This window comes from Battus philenor, unplaced genomic scaffold, assembly GCF_028537555.1.
Source record: "Battus philenor isolate CCGP_79_NKW_IND1 unplaced genomic scaffold, ilBatPhil1.0.hap1 SCAF_25, whole genome shotgun sequence".
In the NCBI taxonomy this organism is placed as follows: domain Eukaryota; kingdom Metazoa; phylum Arthropoda; class Insecta; order Lepidoptera; family Papilionidae; genus Battus; species Battus philenor.
Genome location: NW_027181688.1, coordinates 1,289,702 through 1,312,120, shown reverse-complemented (window position 1 = coordinate 1,312,120; position 22,419 = coordinate 1,289,702). Strand labels below are relative to the sequence as shown.

General features: G+C 35.7%; 1 protein-coding gene across 1 annotated transcript in view; it reads right to left on the bottom strand.

The window, feature by feature from the left end:
• Nucleotides 1-22,419, bottom strand: part of LOC137924883 (thyroid receptor-interacting protein 11-like) — an 89,825-nt gene that overhangs the window by 60,795 nt on the left and 6,611 nt on the right. Inside the window, exon 2 of the mRNA XM_068768267.1 lies at nucleotides 9,993-10,046. Coding sequence (XP_068624368.1) covers nucleotides 9,993-10,046 — 54 coding nt within the window. The remainder of the gene's footprint in view (nucleotides 1-9,992; nucleotides 10,047-22,419) is intronic.

Here is a 22,419-nt window from a genome sequence, read left to right as displayed (position 1 = left end):
GCGAGGCGGCGCCTGCGCCGATGGAGTTACACGCCTTCACGCACACAAGCAAAAGTCTACTCGTGGGGGACGCTTGCATGTGTGCGTGACAGGGCCTTCACAAAATGCAACGCCGGCTTATATGTACACATCGACTTTTAATTATTTACTTTAAACGATCACAATGATAACTTTCGTTCGATTAAAACCGCTAATCGAAATGTTCTTTATTCGAATAACCTATAACAAGCGCTTTCGAATCGGCATAGTCGTTTCAAAAAGCTACCACCTACTCGGAAGGCAGTTCTGCTAAGAGCCGAGAAACTATAGAATATATAGCTCACTTGCAAGAAAAAAGATTTAACCCTTACATGCATAATGATGTAAAACTGCAACGTAAAATGAGAGAGTAAATCCATAGTGTTGTATATATGCAACATAAGGTTTTTTAAAAAGTAAGTTTAAGAAATATTATATACATTTTAATTTTTTTTTGTCATGCATTTTAGTGTACTTATCCGCAAGATGAATATTTATTTTAAAAGTATAAATAAAAGTTAAAGCCACTTATATCCAATCAACTTGTATAAAGTCACTTTGAAATATGTTACAATAACTTCTGGCTGTATAAAACGTGCAAAGACAGATAGAACAATCCAATATCGCTCCACATGTATACCCACCAGGGCGGAGTGGTATCAGCGTAATGTGGACCTCCATAACGATCCCAAACTCCCAACGTTCCAAGAATTCTTCGAGGCTTCTCACCAAAACCCACTCATAGCGAGTGTATCTCAGAAAAGACCAAGAGACGTACTCCTCACGCCTATCACTGGGTTCCCACGGAACACTCACCACACCACACCCGCAGCAGACATTCACAACACTGCAGGCATTGACCACTTCACCTGCGACACTACACACAGGACATCGGGTCATTCACAATAGAACAAAACACTACTCACCACACCACAACACCCGTTCTTAGGGCAGCCCGCTCCCTAACCGCGAACAGCGTGGGCGAACCAAGGTTGGATCCGGATCCATCCTTGTCTCGCCTGTGGTCCACGCTGCCGTCCCAAATACACAACATCAACACTACACAGCTCTACTCGGGTAGAGCGGTTCACCACGAACGTCATCGTACAACTGGAACGCGTCTGTTCAACTTCTGTTTTATTTTTAAGTTCACGGACCCTTCTGCTCCGTGAACTCAGTTCCGATGAAGCTGTAAAAGCCTCCGGACTAACAGCATCAACAGCAACCGAAACCAAGTAAGATAATAAACAATTATTAATTTTAATTTGTAATTATATCTAGACTTATTATAAGGCCCTAGTGGAAACCTATATACCTAAAAATAACACGCCATTTCAAATTCTACAAAATTTCACCCGCATACAAAGTAAAGGGTGCGTTCATTTAAACAATGCTTATTTATCTTAGCTTGATCACAAAATTCAACTACCACTATATACAGGATGATTGATTATTTTATTTTTCAGCTAAATCCTTCAAGATTTTACATCTACTTTCAATCACCATATATCATCGTATTAAGATAGATTTATTGAAATTAAAATAAAAAAATGTAAAATTGATGTACACGAGAAAAATAAACTAAATAAAGCTGTGATACTGCAATTGAAAATACAACTGAAGTGTTTTAGGGTGTACGAAAGGAATGGAATGATTGAGAAAGGAAGATGGAATTATAGAATGATAGATGAAAGAAAAAAAGACATTGTGAACTATGGAAGACGAGGACGAAAATAAAAAATTCATGTGAATAAATTCTTAAGAAATAAAAAACCCTGTTCCCAACAAAATAGGGGTGGAAGAAGAGGTCCCAATATAAAACATAGAGGCCTCGGATATAAAAAAAAATCACCATATATAAGATAATCACTCTGAAATATGTTACAATAAATTTATTTTTTTCTATTGTAATGCGCCAAACAAATAACTTCAGTACAAAGTCTACATGAGAGATAGTAAATAATAATTCATTTTAATATGTAGTATCCCAGCGGTAGAAGACTGACATGCGAACATAGATCACGGATTCGATTCACGAGATAAGTGTCTTAGATCAGAGTTCCCCAAACTTTTTTGTGTCGTAGACCTCTTGCCATGTTTTTCCGTGTTGGGTAGACCCCCTACTTACCTAATATTGATTTCCTGTAAATTTCTAACTGTAGTGAAGTTTAGTGTTAAAAACTTAAAGTAAAAACACATGTTAATTTATACATTTATTAATTGAATTTAAATTAAAACTACCCAAAATAAAATTTTGTATCTGTTATGTAAAATATACGTAACATTAAATAAAATAACATAAGCAATAAGTCAATATTTTTATCGAGAAGGATGAACCTGATGCTTTAATAATAAAGTATCAACATTTGGCGTCAATTTTGTAAGGGTTAATCTTAAATTTCCTCGGCTAATGATGTCCAGTCTGTGGACCCCCATTTTCATTTCATGGACCCCCAAATTTTTTTTTGCTGACGTAGACCCCTTGCAGGTTGTCATAGACCCCTAGGGGTTGATATAGGCCACTTTGGGAATCTACCCAAAACGGAAAAACTCAAGGGATCTACCCAACACGGAAAAACGTGGCAAGGGGTCTACGACACAAAAAAGTTTGGAGAACTCTGATGGAGATAAACGAATTTCAAAAATGCTTTTTCTTACTATATTACTTTTTGGATAGTATGTACCATACATTACCATACATGACAGAAAAAAATCAAAATATTCTTTATTAGAATAGGCACTTGAATAGGCACTCTATCAATATAAAATGTCATCATTGTTGTCCCTACAGGAAGTTACCACCAGCTCTAAAGGCAGTTCTGCAAAGTGCCGACAAGAAACTCAACAGTTATCTAATGGATTCCGGCGTTATTTTGCCGAAGTCCATCCTAAGTAAGAAAAGGAACAATATTTAGCCACTTCCGCACATGCAGTGGTAGTCGTGCAATAAAGCGCACCACCCGCCAGCCCGCTGATAAATGCGTATGCGGTAAACAATGCGAATTACACAACTGCCACCGTTTAATCACTCAACACGTGTTTCATCCCTCCACGGGGCATCCTCAGGAGTAATGTTACACCGAATAGTGCCAAACACAGAGTGAGACTTCAACAGTTGCTCTTTCCAAATATAATTATATACAAATGAGCTATATATTCAGTCTCAATCCTTTTACACCTGTATCCAGGGTAAATGGATATTTTTTTTTATTACAACAAATAATTTTGTATGAAAGTGGTTGAAAATAAATTCTTTCAACGACTGTATTAATAAAGAATAAAATTTAAAAAATAAAATTCTAATTAATTAATAATATCAAATTTGAACAAAACTTTTTTTTTTAAATAAAACCGGAACCTTAATTCCGGACTATTCTAGTGTAGTGCTACAGCGAAGCTATGGTTTTTCGTAGACAGCACTTTCCTCTTCTCATTGAATAAGGTTCTCTAACTTATATATACATATATATATATATATATATATATATATATATATATATATATATATATATATATGTATATATATATATATATATAATAGTTTTTTACTACTTGCGTATGAACATTTTTTTTAATTTTCGTCAATGTTTAATAGAATCAGGTTTTATCTCGCGGAGGTCTATCCTAAGTAAGAAAAGGACCAATATTTAGCCACTTCCGCACATGCAGTGGTAGTCACGTGTGACTCTGTGTTTGGCACTAATCGGTGTAACATAACTCCTGAAGATGCCCCGTGGAGGGGTGAAACACTTGTTGAGTAATTCGGCGGTGGCGGTTGTGTGATTCGCATTGTTTGCCGCATACGCATTTATCAGCGGGCTGGCGGGCGGTGCACTTTGTTGCACGACTACCACTGCATGTGCGGAAGTGGCTAAATATTGTTCCTTTTCTTACTTTCAGTTTTGTCACTCCATGGAACGTTCACCGAAGCAACCGAAATGCCTATAAAACTTAGAATGTACGACAACGTAGCCTGTGTACTATAATACCGCACTATTATTATATATTACGGTACATCCCCCATAGATATGTTTAGAACTTATGTTCAGAAGATCTTCCTCAACAGCTATACTGGTTAAAAGTTATACGAATTATAATCTAACATCGATATACATTGACCCGTTAAGAAAGGAAAAAAAAGTAATTTCAACTTAGATAATGTAATGTATGTCGTATACAATACAATTATTTGCATAGGGCGCGATATAGCGACGGATGTAACCTCGCGGTGCACTTTTTAAAATCAAATACAGGAAGCGGACGAACCGTGAGTTAATTTCGAATAAATTGAATAATAAAAATAAAGTAGACCCAATAAATGCCTCTGAGCAGTGGCGTAGCTATGGTATTTGGTGCCTGGGGCAGATTGAGGCTTGGTGCCCCCCCCCCCCCCCTAAAGAGTCTAAATAATTTCAAAATTCAGAACAGAATGTAGTTAATATATATTTTTTTTTGGTTCAAAATAATAATAAATATATAAAATACCTCGCTTTTTGGCCTGCAAAGTCATTAATCACATTTTCAACAGTGGCGTAGCTATGGTATTTGGGGCCTGAGGCAGATTGAGGCTTGGTGCCCCCCCCACCCACCCCTAAAGAGTCTAAATAATTTCAAAATTCAGAACAGAATGTAGTTAATATATATATTTTTTTGGTTCAAAATAATAATAGATATATAAAATACCTCACTTTTTGGCTTGCAAAGTCATTAATCACATTTTCAACAGTGGCGTAGCTATGGTATTTGGAGCCTGGGGCAGATTGAGGCTTGGTGCCCTCCCCCCCTCCTTAAAGAGTCTAAATAATTTCAAAATTCAGAACAGAATGTAGTTAATATATATTTTTTTTGGTTCAAAATAATAATAAATATATAAAATAACATTAGATCTAAATAAAATTTATTGGGAAAATTTAAAAACGAACATTCCTCGCTTTTTGGCCTGCAAAGTCATTAATCACATTTTCAAAATCAACAGTGTCGACTAGTTTGAAACATATGTGTTTTTGTGAATAAGGGCCCTTTTAAAAAACACTATGTTTTGCGAATGAAAGGCTTAAACACTGTGTATATTATAATTTGTAACCGTTTACTTTTTTTTTAATGTTCATATTATTTAACAACTTTTTAGCACAAAAATAGATAATTCGATATTCTTTTTATGTTATTTACTTTATATTATGGTTTTCATTTTTCTTTTAACATTTCATTATTCATCATTCAAAAAAAATTATTTTCACTTTGGTGCCCCCCCCTGCTTGTGGTGCCTGGTGCGGCCGCCCCGCTCGCCACCCCCTAGCTACGCCACTGCCTCTGAGGTACATAAATTTTTTATTGTTAGACCTCTGTCTCGACTGGTGTTAAGCGATGAGGTCTATAATGCTACATGCTTGCTTAAACTTACTCACTCTTGTCTTAAAGACTCCTAAGTTATAATTGTCTGGAAACAATGACTCCGTTAGGCTGTTCCACTTAGCTGTTCGCAATATAAAAGTATTAGCACAGTGATTCCCAAAGTGGTCTATATCGACCCCTAGGGGTCTATGACAACCTGCAATGGGTCTACGTAAGCGAAAAAAAATTTGGGGATCCATGAAATGAAAATGGGGTTCCACGATAGTGGATCTCAACACATACACTGATAGTACCTATTTACTTACGTCATACTATCTTTTAAAATATTATAACATTTACATTATTTATAAAAATACCTATGAAGAAAAAAAGAAACAGACTGGACATCATTAGCCGAGGAGATTTAAGATTAACCCTTACAAAATTGACGCCAAATGTTGATAATTTATTATTAAAGCAATAGGTTCATCCTTCTCACTAAAAATATTGACTTATTGCTTATGTTATCTTATTTAAAGTTTATTTAATGTTTCGTATATTTTACATAACAGATACAAAATTTATTTTGATTAGTTTTAATTTAAATTTGATTAATAAATGTATAAATTAACATGTGTTTTTACTTTAAGTTTTTAACACTAAACATCACTACAGTTAGAAATTTACAGGAAATCAATATCAGGTAAGTAGGGGGTCTACCCAACACGAAAAAACAAGGACATAAAAAAGTTTGGGGAACTCTGTATTAGCAAAACGCTTAGTGCGAATATATATATATATATATATATATATATATATATATATATATATATATATATATATATATTTTACAGTAAAAACCGTTTGATTTGTTACCGCTCCGGCATTGATTTTGTATACTAGACGCCAAAAGGTTGATGACGAAGGTGAATATATTGTCGATTATAAATAAAAACTTGTTAATAATGTAGTAGTGTGAATTTAAAATGTAGCCGTGTAAATTTAACTTAAGAAAGCGACATTACTTTCGGATCTAATATACCAAGGGCCTGTGGAACACCTTATTAACGTTCATCAGATATACCATGCTGAACAGGTCTACTTGCACATATGTGTGTTTATGTATTATTATTATTTTATAATTTATTTATCGAGAAACCTTCCTTTTAAGCATGTTTATTCTTTTGTTACATACATACAGAGATATTTACAATCTTGTACTATTTTGAATTTAGAATCGAACACAATGACGACTACCATCTTCCTGGTGTCGTTTGAATTTAAATCGACATTCTAATTACATTCGAACGCGTTCTAATTTTTTTTTTAAAAAGTGTTGTAGCTATAGTGGCCAGTGCCATGAAGCTATATATCTAATATATAAAATTCGAACGGTGTTCGAACTTGAACTCCTCCGAAACGGCTTGACCGATTTTTACCAAATTTTACATGCATATTCAGTATGTCTGAGAATCGGCTACCATCTATTTTTCATACCCCTAAGTGATAAGGGTGGTCCACCCCTAAATTTTATTTTTAATTTTTTTGGTTTTATTATGATACAGCATACAAATACATACAAACCTAAATTTTCACCCCTCTACGATCAACCCTTATCTTACATTTGTTAATTAAAAACTTTAATTTTTTTTGCAAAACAACGTTTGCGAGTTCAGCTAGTATATATATAAAAACAGTGCTTTCGTATGATTAAAAAAAGTGACTTTATATAGTAATATAAAAAAAAACATACCCAGGGGATAGCCGTTGCCGCGAGCAGCTTGTGATTTGTTGCCCTAATATACTTATCTGTACTTTATATAGGCAGTATTATCAGCGATCAATACTTTTATCGAAACACCCTTTGGCACGTGACCGGTCAAGCTTATTGAGTTTTTTTTTTTAATTTATCACAAGTCATAGCTCCCGGGAACAATTCTGAAGGTTTCCCCATCAGCAATAATAGATAAGTACAGAGTCAAGTCATATGGCGCGCCACGCGATGTACCAAGTTTAACCCTTTGAGGCACGCTTATATTAAAAATGTCCCAAATTTTGATGCGTAATAACGCATGATGGGACATTTCTCTACCCACCTGGAAATATTGGAATAATTGCGCGCTCGTACATTTTTTTTCTAAACTTCATTCTTTAAAGCAATTGGCAACACTATTAGCAATTGTTAATAAATACATTTAAAAAACTTTTAAGTTAAACGGTTTGTTTGATACCCATATTGTGGTGGTTGTGGAAAAATATGTACCTAGTCCGCCATATTGGAACGGCGTCTATCTTGAATTTTAAATTTTGACATAATCATCGTGTTTTACTAGTGTAGCCCTTTCATTTGATACCCATATTGAGGGGGTTAAGGAAAAATATGTAATCCGCCATTTTGTATCGGCGGCCATCTTAGATTTATAATGTTATTGATTCTATTATATTGTATTGTCATCTAAATTAAATTTGTGTACCAAATTACAGATCAATCTGACAAAGGGAAGGTGCTCAAATTTCAATTTCTTATTGCGACCCAAATAAACAAATTCCGTACGGGTCGAATTAAATAAAACCGTTTAAAAATATACTCGATTAAGCTGGATATATATGACGGGTTCATCAAGTGTTAAAACCAAAAAATTATTTAGTAGTTAATAACAGAATTAAATTTTAACTTTTTTATATCTTTGTACATCCTTATTAATAATAAAACACCAATTTTGTTAAATTTTGAACGAAATAAAATTTCTGTGCAACATGGGTATTTTTATTTTCTAAAATCCCGTGCCTCAAAGGGTTAAGTGGCAAGCATGGTGGCCCGGAAAGGCTTCGAATTAAAGGTCTCAGACCAGCAAACGTAGCCTAGAATCTTCACCTTCGAGATGAGGACTCGTTGATGTCGTTAATGACACTGGATGTAGCTTCTATCTGGTTCTATCAGAGATCTATGTATTAAAACCAAATATTAAACGTAAATTGAAATAAAAAGGCTTATTATTCAATAATCGAATATTTAAATGACAAGAATCCTTGGCAGCGATGTCGCTTGATTATTTCATTTATGTTATATATATATATATATATATATATACATATGCACGGTATATATACGAAAATTACATTTTTTATTTGTGTGTGTTCCGGCTAATCTCTGAAATAGATATCTTCTGCAATTTTACATTTTTAAATTCTAATTTTTTTTATTCAATTTTCTATTGTTTAAAAACTTTTTCTCATACATACAACACAAGCTTATAATTCGTTACTACAGTTATAACAATTGTATCGATAATATTCTTTGCTAAAAGGTTTGATATTCAAACCTTCATTTTAAACATACAGATTTGACTTATTCTGAGGGTAAGTTCAGGGGCGGTTTAACCTATAGTGCAGGATGTGCAATGCACACAGGAGCATCGTCCTGAACCATCATGGTACAACACATGGTTGTAAGTTCTATGGGCAGCGAAATAAAAATTCGATACATTTCACTTCTATTTCGCTGTCCATAAAACTTAAAACACAAGACAAAACATGAACTATAGCGGCTCGCCGATTAGTTTCGCAACAGAGATGTGCTACAGGCATAAAAACAACGAGTGTTATTCTGCCGTCATAAGAAGAAAGGCCGTAAATAATACTATACTGTAAGCTATACCTACCTATAAAATAGCTTGTTGGAATATGAAATAACTTTCTTGTTACGACGGCAAAGTTAATAGTTATAGCCGCAGGGAGGGGGGGGGGGGGGTTGGCCTATGGGTTGCCAGGGTTTCATGACACACGGGCGCAACACGAGCTAGAGAAGCCCCTGGGTAAGTTCATTTCAAAACAGAACACATGAAAGGAAAAGAAGATAAGACAAAGTATTATAATTAAATAAAACGTCATAACAAGAAAGGCTGTAACTAATACTATACTGTAAGCTATACCTACTTATAAAATAACTTGTTGGAATATGAAAACACTTTCTTGTTACGACGGCAAAGTTAATAGTTATAGCCGCAGGGGAGGTCGGGCCTAGGGGGCGCCAGGGTTTAATTGCACACGGGCGCAACACGAGCTAGAGCCGCCCCTGGGTAAGTTCATTCCAAAACAGAACTAATGACAGGAAAAGAAGATAAAACGAAGTATTATAATCAAATAAAATGTACCTGCTAACTTAAAATGTAAATCAGTGATTCCCAAAGTGGTCTATATCGACCCCTAGAGGTCTATGACAGCGAAAAAAAATTTGGGGGTCCATAAAATGAAAATGGGGTTCCACGATAGTGGATCTCAACACACACCCTGATAGTACCTATTTACTTACATCATACTATCTTATAATATCAAAACATTTACATTATTTATAAAAGTACCTATGAAGTAAAAAATTATTAATATGTTACGTATATTTTACATAACAGATACAAAATTTTATTTTGAGTAGTTTTAATTTAAATTCATTTATTAAATGTATAAATTAACATGTGTTTTTACTTTAAGTTTTTAACACTAAACTTCGCTACAGTTAGAAATTTACAGGAAATCAATATCAGGTAAGTAGGGGGTCTACCCAACACGGAAAAACATGGCAAGGGGTCTACGACACAAAAAAGTTTGGGGAACTATGATATAAATGATCATCTTTAAGCACTCACCTCAGATTGTAATTTCGACTGCAGTTCTTCGTTTAACTTCTTCAGCGAAGCAATCTGTGGATCCAAGACAACACAAGTTATTATTCTAAGCCATCTGCTGAACATAGGCCTTCCACATATAATAATAAATAATTTATTTTCAATAAACAGCCGCAACCTATATGACAATATTGTACTGTATCTTCATTTAAGTCAGTGATTCCCAAAGTGGTCTATATCGACCCCTAGAGGTCGTCAGCGAAAAAAAAATTGGGGTCCATGAAATGAAAAAGGGGGTCCACGATAGTGGATCTTAACACATATACTGATAGTACCTATTTACTTACATCATACTGTCTTATACTATTAAAACATTTACATTATTTATAAAACTACGTATGAAGTAAAAAAATTATCATATATGTTTATAAAATTGTGTAAGTTGTAGGATGTTGGTATTCGCTTTGTGATCGCAATACATTTTGAACTTGTAAAAACCTAATTAATGTATAAATTAACATGTGTTTTTACTTTAAGTTTTTAACGCTAAACTTCACTACAGTTGGAAATTAACAGGAAATCAATATCAGGTAAGTAGGGGGTCTACCCAACACGGAAAAACATGGCAAGGGGTCTACGACACAAAAAAGTTTTGGGAACTCTGATCTAAGACACGTATCTCGTGAATCGAATCCGTGATCTATGTTCGCATGTCAGTCTTCTACCGCTGGGATACTACATCATTATAATATGCTATTTATTACAGATCACGTTCTTGCATGTCAGTGTTCACTGTCTTTATCTATTTTAACGACATCCTATGTCCAGTTTTTAACATAACGCCTCGTTCTAGCACTTCCTCATTCCTACTCCATAATGGCATCCTCAGGTTGTGCGTCAGTGTTTGTTTGGCGGTTGCCGTTTTTACCACATGATGAACCTTGCGATCGCATCTTCAGTCCCGTCTGTGTGATACACGCACGTGTGTGACGTGATATTGCTACCACCGCATGACACTTATACATCCCCAGGGTGTCTGTTGTTCGACGGACGATGACTGACAGCTCTTTAGCCGCTGAGCCTCGTGGATGGTAAGCATCCTTGAACCTATCTCTGTACAGTAGCCTTGGTTCCTGAGACCTTGTGTGATACACGCACGTGTTTGACGTGATATTGCTACCAGTGCGTGATGGACACTTTGAAAAAAAAATTAACCAATTCAAAGACTTACTCAATTATGATTGATGACATGATAGAATGTCTGTGATAGCATTTATTAAGTAAGAAAAGGACAAATATTTAGCCACTTCCACACATGCAGTGGTAGTCGTGCAACAAAGTGCACCGCCCGCCAGTCCGCTGATAAATGCGCATGCGGCAAACAATGCGAATCACACAACTACTACCGTTAAATCACTCAACACGTGTTTCACCCCTCCACGGGGCATCTTCAGGAGTTATGTTACACCGATTAGTGTAAAACACAGAGTCTGTTAACACAACAACTCTAGGGTCTGTTGTTCCACGGAGAGAGCGTGCTAATCGCATCTAATTTAACCCTTAATAACCTTTCAATTTTGATACAAATCTTTTAAACCGAATGTTCACATTACTATTAGTTTTTTTATAGGTTGGCTGTACGTATTTTACTGTTGTATAATATTATTTCCAACTAAATTAAAAAAAAACTATTTTCCTTCCATCAAGACCCTCAAGCAAACACATTAATATTAAAAAAAAAATCACTTTCGTAAATCAGGCTACTAAGGGTTATGTGGTTCATTCTTCTCCATAGTTGTGAACTTGCATTGACGTCTAGAACATTCTAGAAATTTAGATAAATAGGCGTCTGTCTACTTTTCTAAGAACAGTGCTACTTCGTCTTTCTTCCATGCTTCTGGCGTTTTGATCTCGAGGAAGAAGTAATTAAAGATCTTCTAAACTACCTTTCAATACTGGTTCCGCTTTCAGAAGCTCTGATGTTACTCAGTCAACAGCCAGAACATTTTGGAGATGTTCCGGAACCTTTTTTATCTCATAGAGGATAATATCTGGAATATCCTCGATTCCTTTTTACCATCAACAGCCGTAGCAACCAGTGTGCACATGTTTTTTAATCATTCAAATATCTTATAAACCTACACAAATATCACACTCTTATATACAGGTGATTGTTTATACGTGTATAAACTTTAAAGCGGTAAATGTTTAGCTCAATTTTCAGCAAAATTTTTAAAAATTATATCCGATCATCCTTTATAAATTGTTCACTCTGAAACTATTGGAATGCGATAGATCTATAGCTTCTGGCATTACAAAGTCTGGCATTACAAACTAATTATGATTATAATATTTATTATTACGAATTAAGAAAATGCACTTTCTAACTATATTATAAATACATTATTTATTCTTTCCGAGACAAGTGCGATCCAAATCAGTTTTTATACCTTTTTTATTATAAGTATATATATGTTATATACGTATGTATGTATGTTTAAGTATGTATCTCTATGTATGTTTATGTATATTTATGTTCATTTGTTTGTGTATATGTATTTTTTGTACACGTGAACTACCCTTTATAAGTACTTTTATCTTTTCCTTACTATGGTTGTCTGTAAGATATTGCCTTGTGTGATAAGACCGCCCATTGCACTTTTCTGTATATTATTGTAAAACTTATTAAATGTATCATATCGTGTACAATAAAGAATATTAAATAAATAAATAAATAAATACCATATATTAAAAGACAGGAAATGCTATATGTTCACCTCTTTAAAACTTTTACATCTATTAACTATCACCATGTGAGTCACCATGTGATGAGTGATATATGTATTAAAGTTTATATATGTTTATTAGCATATATGCTAAGGGTAGTCGATGTTTACACCACCGTTTGCTACTCATAATCCAAGGCTCAAAAAAGGTTGCATCATCAATAATACATGTGAAAGAAAAAAAACATATCAACGCCGGAAGTCGATGCAACGAAATTGATAAATTTCAAGTGACAGCTCGAACATGGCCGACACGGGTCCGAGGTTTGTTCGAAAACAGTAGACGCAATACTAGAGTCACCATGCGTTTACTTTTATAATTTACTAGCTGTTCCCGCAAACGTTGTTTTGCAAAAAAAATAGGGTTTTAATTTTAAAAAAAATAAGGGTTGATCGTAGAGGGGTGAAAATTTAAGGTTGTATGTATTTTTGTATGCTGTATCATAATAAAATAAAAACCAAAAAAATTGTCGAAAAAAAATAAAAAAAATAATTTAGGGGTGGACCACCCTTATCACTTAGGGGTATGAAAAATAGATAGTAGCCGATTCTCAGATCTACTGAATACGCATATAAAATTTGGTAAAAGTCGGTCAAGCCGTTTAGGAGGAGTTCAAGTTCGAACACCGTGACACGAGAATTTTATATATTAGATAAAGTCAGTCCCAACTAGATGTAATCAACGATCGAGCCAGTCGGGGCTGACGGCGCGACATCAGACATCATGACTGACACTAGTTACCGCTTAGACCGCGTCTACCATCAATTATTATTATTTTACAAAATTATGGAAAATTCTTTGAAATTCACTCAATTTAGTATGATTCGAGGATTAATAGGAGTTATTAAAACACGGCAGACATAAAAAGGGTTCTCTATTTTTTCTTGCCATTATTCTACTCTACCATCTTTTCTTCACCTTTTTGTCATATTTTTCAGCACACCTATCCCCCGATTTACACGGTAGATACGTTCCTGAAAAACATGTAAATCGAAAATTAAAAATTTTCAAGTCAATACCGTGCAAATCGAAAAGCTTGCACAAAATGCATAATTTTGCTATTTAACAGTTGTGATTTTTTTCAATATTTTTAGGTGTACACAGAAATAAAAATAAAATGCATTCACAGGTTAAAATATTTTAATACATTACGGAAACACTGTTTTTTTTTATTTAATTACAATATACAGAGAAAGGTGTGATCCCTTCCTCCCAAGACAAAACCGATTAGCTAATAGATGAAGCATCTGACGTAGATTTTTTTTCAGTTTTTTTTTTTTAGCCCTGAATCCGATAAAGCTGTAAAAACCAAAACGGCTAACAGCACGCATCAACATTCGAATATAGCCAGTCAAAAATAATCACGGATTCTTCCGATCTATGAAACTGTAAAATAGAATAAGTCGAATATAAAGTCTTCTATGAAACTGATTTAACCCTTAATAGCCTGATTTACGAAAGTGATTTTTCTTTAATATTACTGTGTTTGCTTGAGGGTCTAGATGAAGGGAAAATTAGATTTTTTTTTTTAATTTCGTTGGAAAGAATATTATACAACAGTAAAATACGTACAGCCAACCTATAAAAAAAACTAATAGTAATGTGAACATTCGGTTTAAAAGATTGGTATCAAAATTAAAACTCTAGGCTATTAAGGGTTAAATGTACCATTGTAAACATTTCGTCTAATTGCGTTTATTGCATCGAAACCTTGTCTCACTTCGGCCTTCACTGGCTCACCGCTCCACAAGCCATGCAGTGAGGAATTGACAGGAGTAAAGTATATATATCATCGCCCCTACCGAATAAACCGGTATAATGATATTCCGGAATTATTCCATTTCTGTCACAGCATCCACAGGTAGTATTACACCTTGTGATATTTTTTGGGATTTTTCTTAATGAAGGAAACTAAATTCTCGTAAGACTACGATGTTATTCGCAAGAAAAATGTTCTAAGTTTCCTGTGATGGGTATTTCTAACTACTTTTGTACTTCCTCATGTATATATTTACATGTACACATGAATAATATATAGCGTAACCTTACTTGTTGACGGTAAATATCAAATTTCTAATTAGAAATTACTATCAAAAATAAATTTAATTCCAGTAAATATATAGTTGCTAAAACAGCTTTGATTTGGTATATAAACATCAATTGTAGGTAGACATAAAAGAAATTCTGTATTTAGTTTCTACTGTAAAATTTGATTTTTACGATTGCGCGTTTATTCGGTGCAGGCGACCTTGTGCCCTAGCTTAATTTTTTTACTTCTCTTGAAATGTCCCTTTTTCAGATTCGATACAATACGTAACCCAATCCATATTATTTTTTCGCCTAACCCCCTACTTACCTTATTGATTTCCTGTAAATTTCTAACTGTAGTGAAGTTTATTGTTAAAAACTTAAAGTAAAAACACATGTTAATTTATACATTTATTAATTGAATTTAAATTTAAACTACTCAAAATAAAATTTTGTATCTGTAATATAACATATACGTAACATTAAATAAACATAAAATAAACTATAAATAAAATAACATAAGCAATAAGTCAATATTTTTAGTGAGAAGGATGAACCTGATGCTTTAATAATAAAATATCAACATTTGGCGTCAATTTTGTAAGGGTTAATCTTAAATCTCCTCGGCTAATGATGTCCAGTCTGTGGACCCCCATTTTCATTTCATGAACCCCCAATTTTTTTTTCGCTGACGTAGACCCCTTGCAGGTTGTCATAGACTCCTAGGGGTCGATATAGACCACTTTGGGAATCACTGCCCTAAAATGACCACGCGAAAATGATAACTACAATAATAAACTTCATAAAATTTTATTTATTGTTACGAAACTTTTCTAATATATCCTAGCCGTCATATTTTCAATCCGGACAGTGTCCTTAAATATGCAAGAATCATGGTCACAGTAAACAACAACTTACAATGCGAATACATTCCTCTTTGACCTATTGGCATACGCATTTAAATCACTTCGAAATTTGAAATTCAATTGTTCGCGGTAATTATTCGTTACCCGCGCGCGCTATTGGTCCGATCTTTTTTTTTTTCATAACGCGCAGATGACTATCCCTCTTTCCGTTCGCGCTTTAAATGGAAAGGTTTTGGGACAAAATATATTTACGCGATTATATATGAGAAAACACGATATGATTTATTATACATATATATATGTATATATATATAGTGAATAAATACCTGATTAACTGTCAACTAATGTTTGGTACATTACATCCAAAAACTCAATGGTATAAGAAATGGACACAGTTATATCAGACACAGAGTCAGTAAGAAAAGGACCAATATTTAGCCACTTCCGCAAATGCAGTGGTAGTCGTGTGTCATGCGCATGAGGCAAACAATGCGAATTACACAACTGCCACCGTTATATCACTCAACACGTGTTTCAGCCCTCCACGGGACATCTTCAGGAGTTATGTTACACCGATTACTGCCAAACACAGAGTAACGGTGGCAGTTGTGTAATTGGCACTGTTTGCCGCATGCGCATTTATTAGCGGGCTGGCGAGGGGTGCACTTTGTTGCAAGACTACCACTGCATGTGCGGAAGTGGCTAAATATTGGTCCTTTTCTTACATAGTTATGTATTTTTTCTTCTTCCGTCACTACTTTCAGCGCCTTTCAATATGTTTATAATTTTACCTAGGCGATACCAACCGTATGTGAAGTACCCACAGTTTGTATTGTCAGAAGTAGTGGACTTAGCGGGATATATGTCCCGTGCAATCGAACGATTGTCGAGTGGCGACAACCGGTAGACGCAGCGTGGGTATGCCCACTTTCCCAGCCCACTTAGTTCCCACTAGGTGGGCTAGGGAAGTCTCTGGATGCGCAAAACCGGTCATCGTGATAATCTTAACACCATCTCTGCCAACACGGTCAGTGCTGACCGTCAGCGAAGTTTCCCTTTAGGCCTATTCAAGATCATAAACCTGTTTAAAATTTATTAAATAGTTTTTTGATTTTATGCTTTTATTCTTTTACTCAAATGTTACTTGGTTATAACAAAAGTCAATTTGAGGCGTTATTTATTGAAATAACATCAGGCAGCATTTACCAACTCGTCCTGGACAAGAAACTGCGTTTTTTTTTCTAGGCATAGAACGTGTTAAAGGTAGACCTAATCCTTGCAGTGGGCGTCCATCAGTTTAAAGAATGGTATTTCTACCAACCAACCAAGTCGAGTGTCCTCAATAATCCTAGGTCTCTTTTGGTCGCCTTTACACCAGGTAACTCCGTAGAGTATGTGGCGGCCCGACCAGATCCTCCCGAGAAAGCTATCGAGTTTACCTACATACCTAAGGTGGTTTAGGCTAGGTTCCATCCGCAAGGAAGAACCCTCCATGGAGCGCCCTTCCATCTAGAAGCTCGGCGACCACAGCCTCTTCACCTATCAGACAATCTACCCGCGCCATGTAATATTATACTGCATACATTTAAAACTATTTTGTAATTTAAAATCATACATACATTCGATATAAAATAATCTACTCCATGTTAAGCCAACCCATCCGCCGTATTTCGTTCGAAACGTTATCTTATGTTAAACAATTCAATACTCCTAAAAATACCGGTCAATAACCTTTCATAAATAGTCAAATCATATTCCATACTATTGACATAGATCTATATTGTTGTGAGCGTGTACGTTTTCATCTTTTTTTTGTTTTGTATATCCATTCAATACACGAACTCGACAAATAATTTTAGGACATAGTTATTTTTTAAATAAAATACTAATTTAATTTTTGTCAAAAGAAAACTGCAATATTTTGAATGTATACCTCTTTATTTAAGAAAAACCTTCTCCGCCAGCTTAAACATGGGAGACAAGTCAGAATCAAATTTTCATTTTAGTTGTTTATTTGTTTTAAAAAGTATTCAATACCATGTTATTAAATACCATTTGCATATATAAGGTATCTAAAGTAAAAATTAAGTAATCAAAAACAAGTAAGAAAAGGACCAATATTTAGCCACTTCCGCACATGCAGTGGTAGTCGTGCAACAAAGTGCACCGCCCCCCAGCCCGCTGATAAATGGGTATGCGGCAAACAATGCAAATCACACAACCGCCACCGCCAAATTACTCAACACGTGTTTCACCCCTCCACGGGGCATCTTCAGGAGTTATGTTACACCGATTAGTGATAAACACAGAGTGCCTGATTCCATTAAAAATAAGTAATCAAAAACATTACGCGCCGGCGCGAGACCGGCACTGCGAACGGAATTCTCTCTATCAGTGTCGAGTCCCGCGTTTTTTGGCACATCGCGGACCCTCGTACTCATATCGCAGGAGAAATAATAAAATATACAAAAGAATTTATCTTTTGTATATTTTATTATTTCCAATAATAACCAATAGTTAGCCAACCAAGTTAGTACGTTCAAGCGCAGTGCAGACATGTTAGCATGTTACTTCGCGCGATGCCGGCGCCATGCTGGCTAATAAAAGTTAAAACGAAGCCGAAATTAGCCGATCGTCTCTTTCCAAAAGTCGATGTGCAATATTTATCGTCGGACACTGTACATATAACATTATAAGCAGCAAGCTGCCGCCGACTCGGCGCGCTGGTAAACTGAGCTACCAGCTAGGCAGAAACTCAACAATTACCTTTTTAAAAGAAATTTAACAATGTTCGATGTGTACATTATAATATCAACCACCTAAATGAGTCAATAAACAAAGTTCCATATATATCGATCGAGTGAACACCCTTGAACGTTCTAATAAGATATATATAATAATATACTTTTAATTTTATGAAACGGAACGTTTAGCATATCTTGTTGAACTTTATTATATATCCCCATCCAGTGTCCGCATCGAGCCCATTTAGTATCCATCTGGTGCCCATCTAATGTCTGCATCGAGCCTATCTAGTATCCATCTGATGTCCGCATCGAGCCCATCTAGTATCTATCTGATGCCCATCTAGTATCCATCTGATGCCCATCTAGTATCCATCTGATGCCCATTTAGTGTCCGCATCGAGCCTATCTACTATCTATCTGGTGCTCACCTAGTGACCGCATCGAGCCCATCTAGTATCCATCTGGTGCCCATCTAGTGTCCGCATCGAGTCTATCTAGTATCCATGAAGGGTTGGTTAACTTTTTCGCCCCACATCCACCCGCATCCACCGACTTTCCACTATTTTGATATGTCGTCGGCCCATCTAGTGTCCACCTGGTGCCCATCTAGTGTCCATCTGGTACTCACCTAGTATCCATTTGGTGCCCACCTAGTACCTATGGAGCCTACCAACAGCCGTCGACTTTTTTATTATTTTTTATTTTCATCTTCCAGAGGATGCTTGATGACATGATGTAACATAGTGGACAGACCAACTTAAGGTATTCAGAAGACGTTAGATGCAGGTGCCTGGCTTTCTACCTGATGATGATGTCATCTTTATAGTTTATGTATTATAATTGCGGCAGATTTGCAAGTGGGAAGCCTATGTTCTAAATTCAAAAATTTCTATTGTTTATTCGATAAAAACGTATATAGAATACTGAAAAATAAGTAGCGAAAGAGACGCGGAAAAAAACCTGTATCACGTCAAAATAAACGCCAGGTAGGTAAGTAAAAAAAAAAAAATGTCATTCAATATATTCCGCTACTAGCGGAAAATCAAATTTACATTTTATCTGCGTCGATTGATTTTAATAACAGATTATCAGACGAGGGTTGACGTATTGATTTGTTTTTCCGTTTAGAAATCGACCTTTTTATGTTTCTGCTTATTGAGTAAGGCCTTGTATAATAGTGATATAGGTAAAATTCATTGTTCGAATGCAAAAATATTAATATATACCGTCCCACTTGTGATATATCTGTTTACACGTGACATGGCCGTAGAAATCATAAATATATTTCAATACGACCCACATTGGCGAAAACTGGAAGTTACCTAATATTTTAATATTAAACTGTTCACAAAATCTCATGTTAAATGTTTCTGAATTTCGGAAAAGACTCCTGCCTTTTCGACTTCGCCGCAGCGTTTCACTTCTCTATAGTATTTTAACCCTCTTCCTCCCTCTTATCTTAAATCTACTTCTTCTTTCCAGGAGATATACGCCCAATGCAAGGTACAGGCCTCCTCCGAAGATGACCACAATTACATGGTCTCACGCTGCCTGTCGCCGCCTTACATTTTACACTGTATTTTTTTTTCGTACCCCTATCTTAGATGGGACAGGGTCTTTATTGGCAATTTAATTTTTTTTCACATAATTTTTTATTTTCATTCTCTACTTTCATTCTTCACATAATCTTTCATTCTATTCTTTTATGCCACAATTCTGCTTTCTTTCACTTTTGCTCTGTGTCCTTTTATTCCTCCCTCATTACTTGTCACATTTTATCTTTCTTCTTTCATTTACATTTTTATCACACTTTATGTCACATTTGAGTTACATTATATCACCTTTTTTCTTATTGTCTATTTAAATTTTTATTTTTTTGTATAACTTTTTTAAATTATTTTCTTGCATATTACACTGTATAACACACTACACTAAGACTCTACCGTCATAAATAGTGTAATTTACAAATCTGCTTTGCATTTAAACTTTAGGTTCAAATAGAAAATCAATTTGGCGACAAAGTCACGTTGATGTATACCGAAAAATCTATACCCAACACATGTAAACACATGTAACCGAACCCTCACTGACACACGAAACGCACCCTGGAGTCACCAAACGGTGCACAGCCCCCACAGGACAGGCACGCCCGCTGCCAACTACGCTCCAGCCACTGGTGTCTACCAATTCACATCAGAGGAACACCGATAGCGAAACACCCAGATCCACCTAGGAGTCCCAGACACTCAGGTACGGCTCCCATGTCAAATAGGTGGACCCACTGTCTCAAGCACATCGGCTTCTACCTAGGACACTCAGTCCTACCCAGGAGTCCCAGAAACCCGGGCACGGCTCCCGTGCTAAACAGGTAGGCCCGTCGTTCTAGGCTATCATCAAACACGGCCGGATCACTAACAGGGTCCTCAATGGTTCGCTTTGTTTGCCGCATACGCATTTATCAGCGGGCTGGCGGGCGGTGCACTTTGTTGCACGACTACCACTGCATGTGCGGAAGTGGCTAAATATTTGTCCTTTTCTTAATTAGGGTGGACTTCCGCAAGGTAACGCCTGATTCCATTAAAAATTTTTCTTGGGTTCACACGGACGGTTTTTTTTTGGTAATAAATAATTAATTTACTTTCTCTTCTTATTATTTCTTCACTCTTCTTTTGTAAGTCTCTTTAGATTTAGATTTAGATGTTTCCTTTTACTATACATGGTCTCTTTTTTTCACCATTAACACCCAGAGTGCTTTGTTACAATTTATAATTTTCTATTCTGTTTATCTGTATTTCTAACGATTCTACTTATATTATCATTTTTTTTATCACTTATTTTGTGTCACAGCTATTTTCCCTTACCCTTTCAAAAATTGCTATATTCTATTTTTTATTACCTCATCTATCATCCTTTGCAGTATTCCAGGAAAGTCATGCTGATTTCTCTGACCAGGTACTTCATGCCCGTCCCCGCAGGGTCTCAGGTTCAGGAGGGACTCTCCTGGAGTTTAAACCTCACTCCGTATCCCCCGTGCTGAGCATCTAGACCAGAACAGTCTCCAGCAATTAGAAGACATTAAGAATTAAAAATTGCTTATACAGATTCTGATTTACCAAGGTAGAGGAAAAGAGGTCCAACAAAAGGAAGGCCGCAATTTAAAAATAAAAACTGGACATGCCTGTGTTTCATACGAGTGTACACAAGCCATATAATGATTACTTTGCGCGAGTGTGCTCTCGGCTTTACAGCCGAGGGAACGTTGATGTGAGGGTAGATATATTATCTGTGTTTGCGCTTCTTATCTAATAGCAGCGCGGGCCGCGGACCTGTAATGTTCTGGTGGAACGATTTTACGTTCACATGCTTAGTTAACATTACGAATTTATTATTATTTTTTTTATTAATTCTAATTTGTATCGCTGGTCTTTTTTTAACAGTATTTATCTTTCGCTTTAACTAAATGCAGACAGTTGGGAGAGAGTTGCCGCTATTTGATACGGATCTTTTTTCTCCCAGCTGCGAGACACGACAGCGTTTATTATATTATAATTTTTTTTTTACACAATTTTCACTTACGGGTAAATACAGCTAAAATTTATACATTTTAACAATACAATTTGGAATACACAATTATATATTAGTTGCTACATTATTTTATTTAAGTCGCTGCCCAAGCGCTACAGGCCGTTAAATGCCTTGAGATTTAGGACAATGTGCCGGGCCAACTCATCAAAAGATTCTGCTGTAGATTTTTTCTTGAGAAGGTCCGGTAAGCTGAACGGAGATATATTAAGGTTTTCACATAAGGTCACGTGGTTATGTCTTTTGGATGCGAATCGGGAGCAGTGTCTGAGTAATTACGAATTTATTACAATCATACCTGGATAAATGTGATGTCTAACCTATATACAGTCTTCTTCTTCCTTCCCTTTTCCCTTTATTTAAGGTCGGATCTCCTTATCAATTTGCGCCAGGCCACTCTATCCTGAGTTCTCTGCGTCAAGTTGAAGGGTTTCCAGT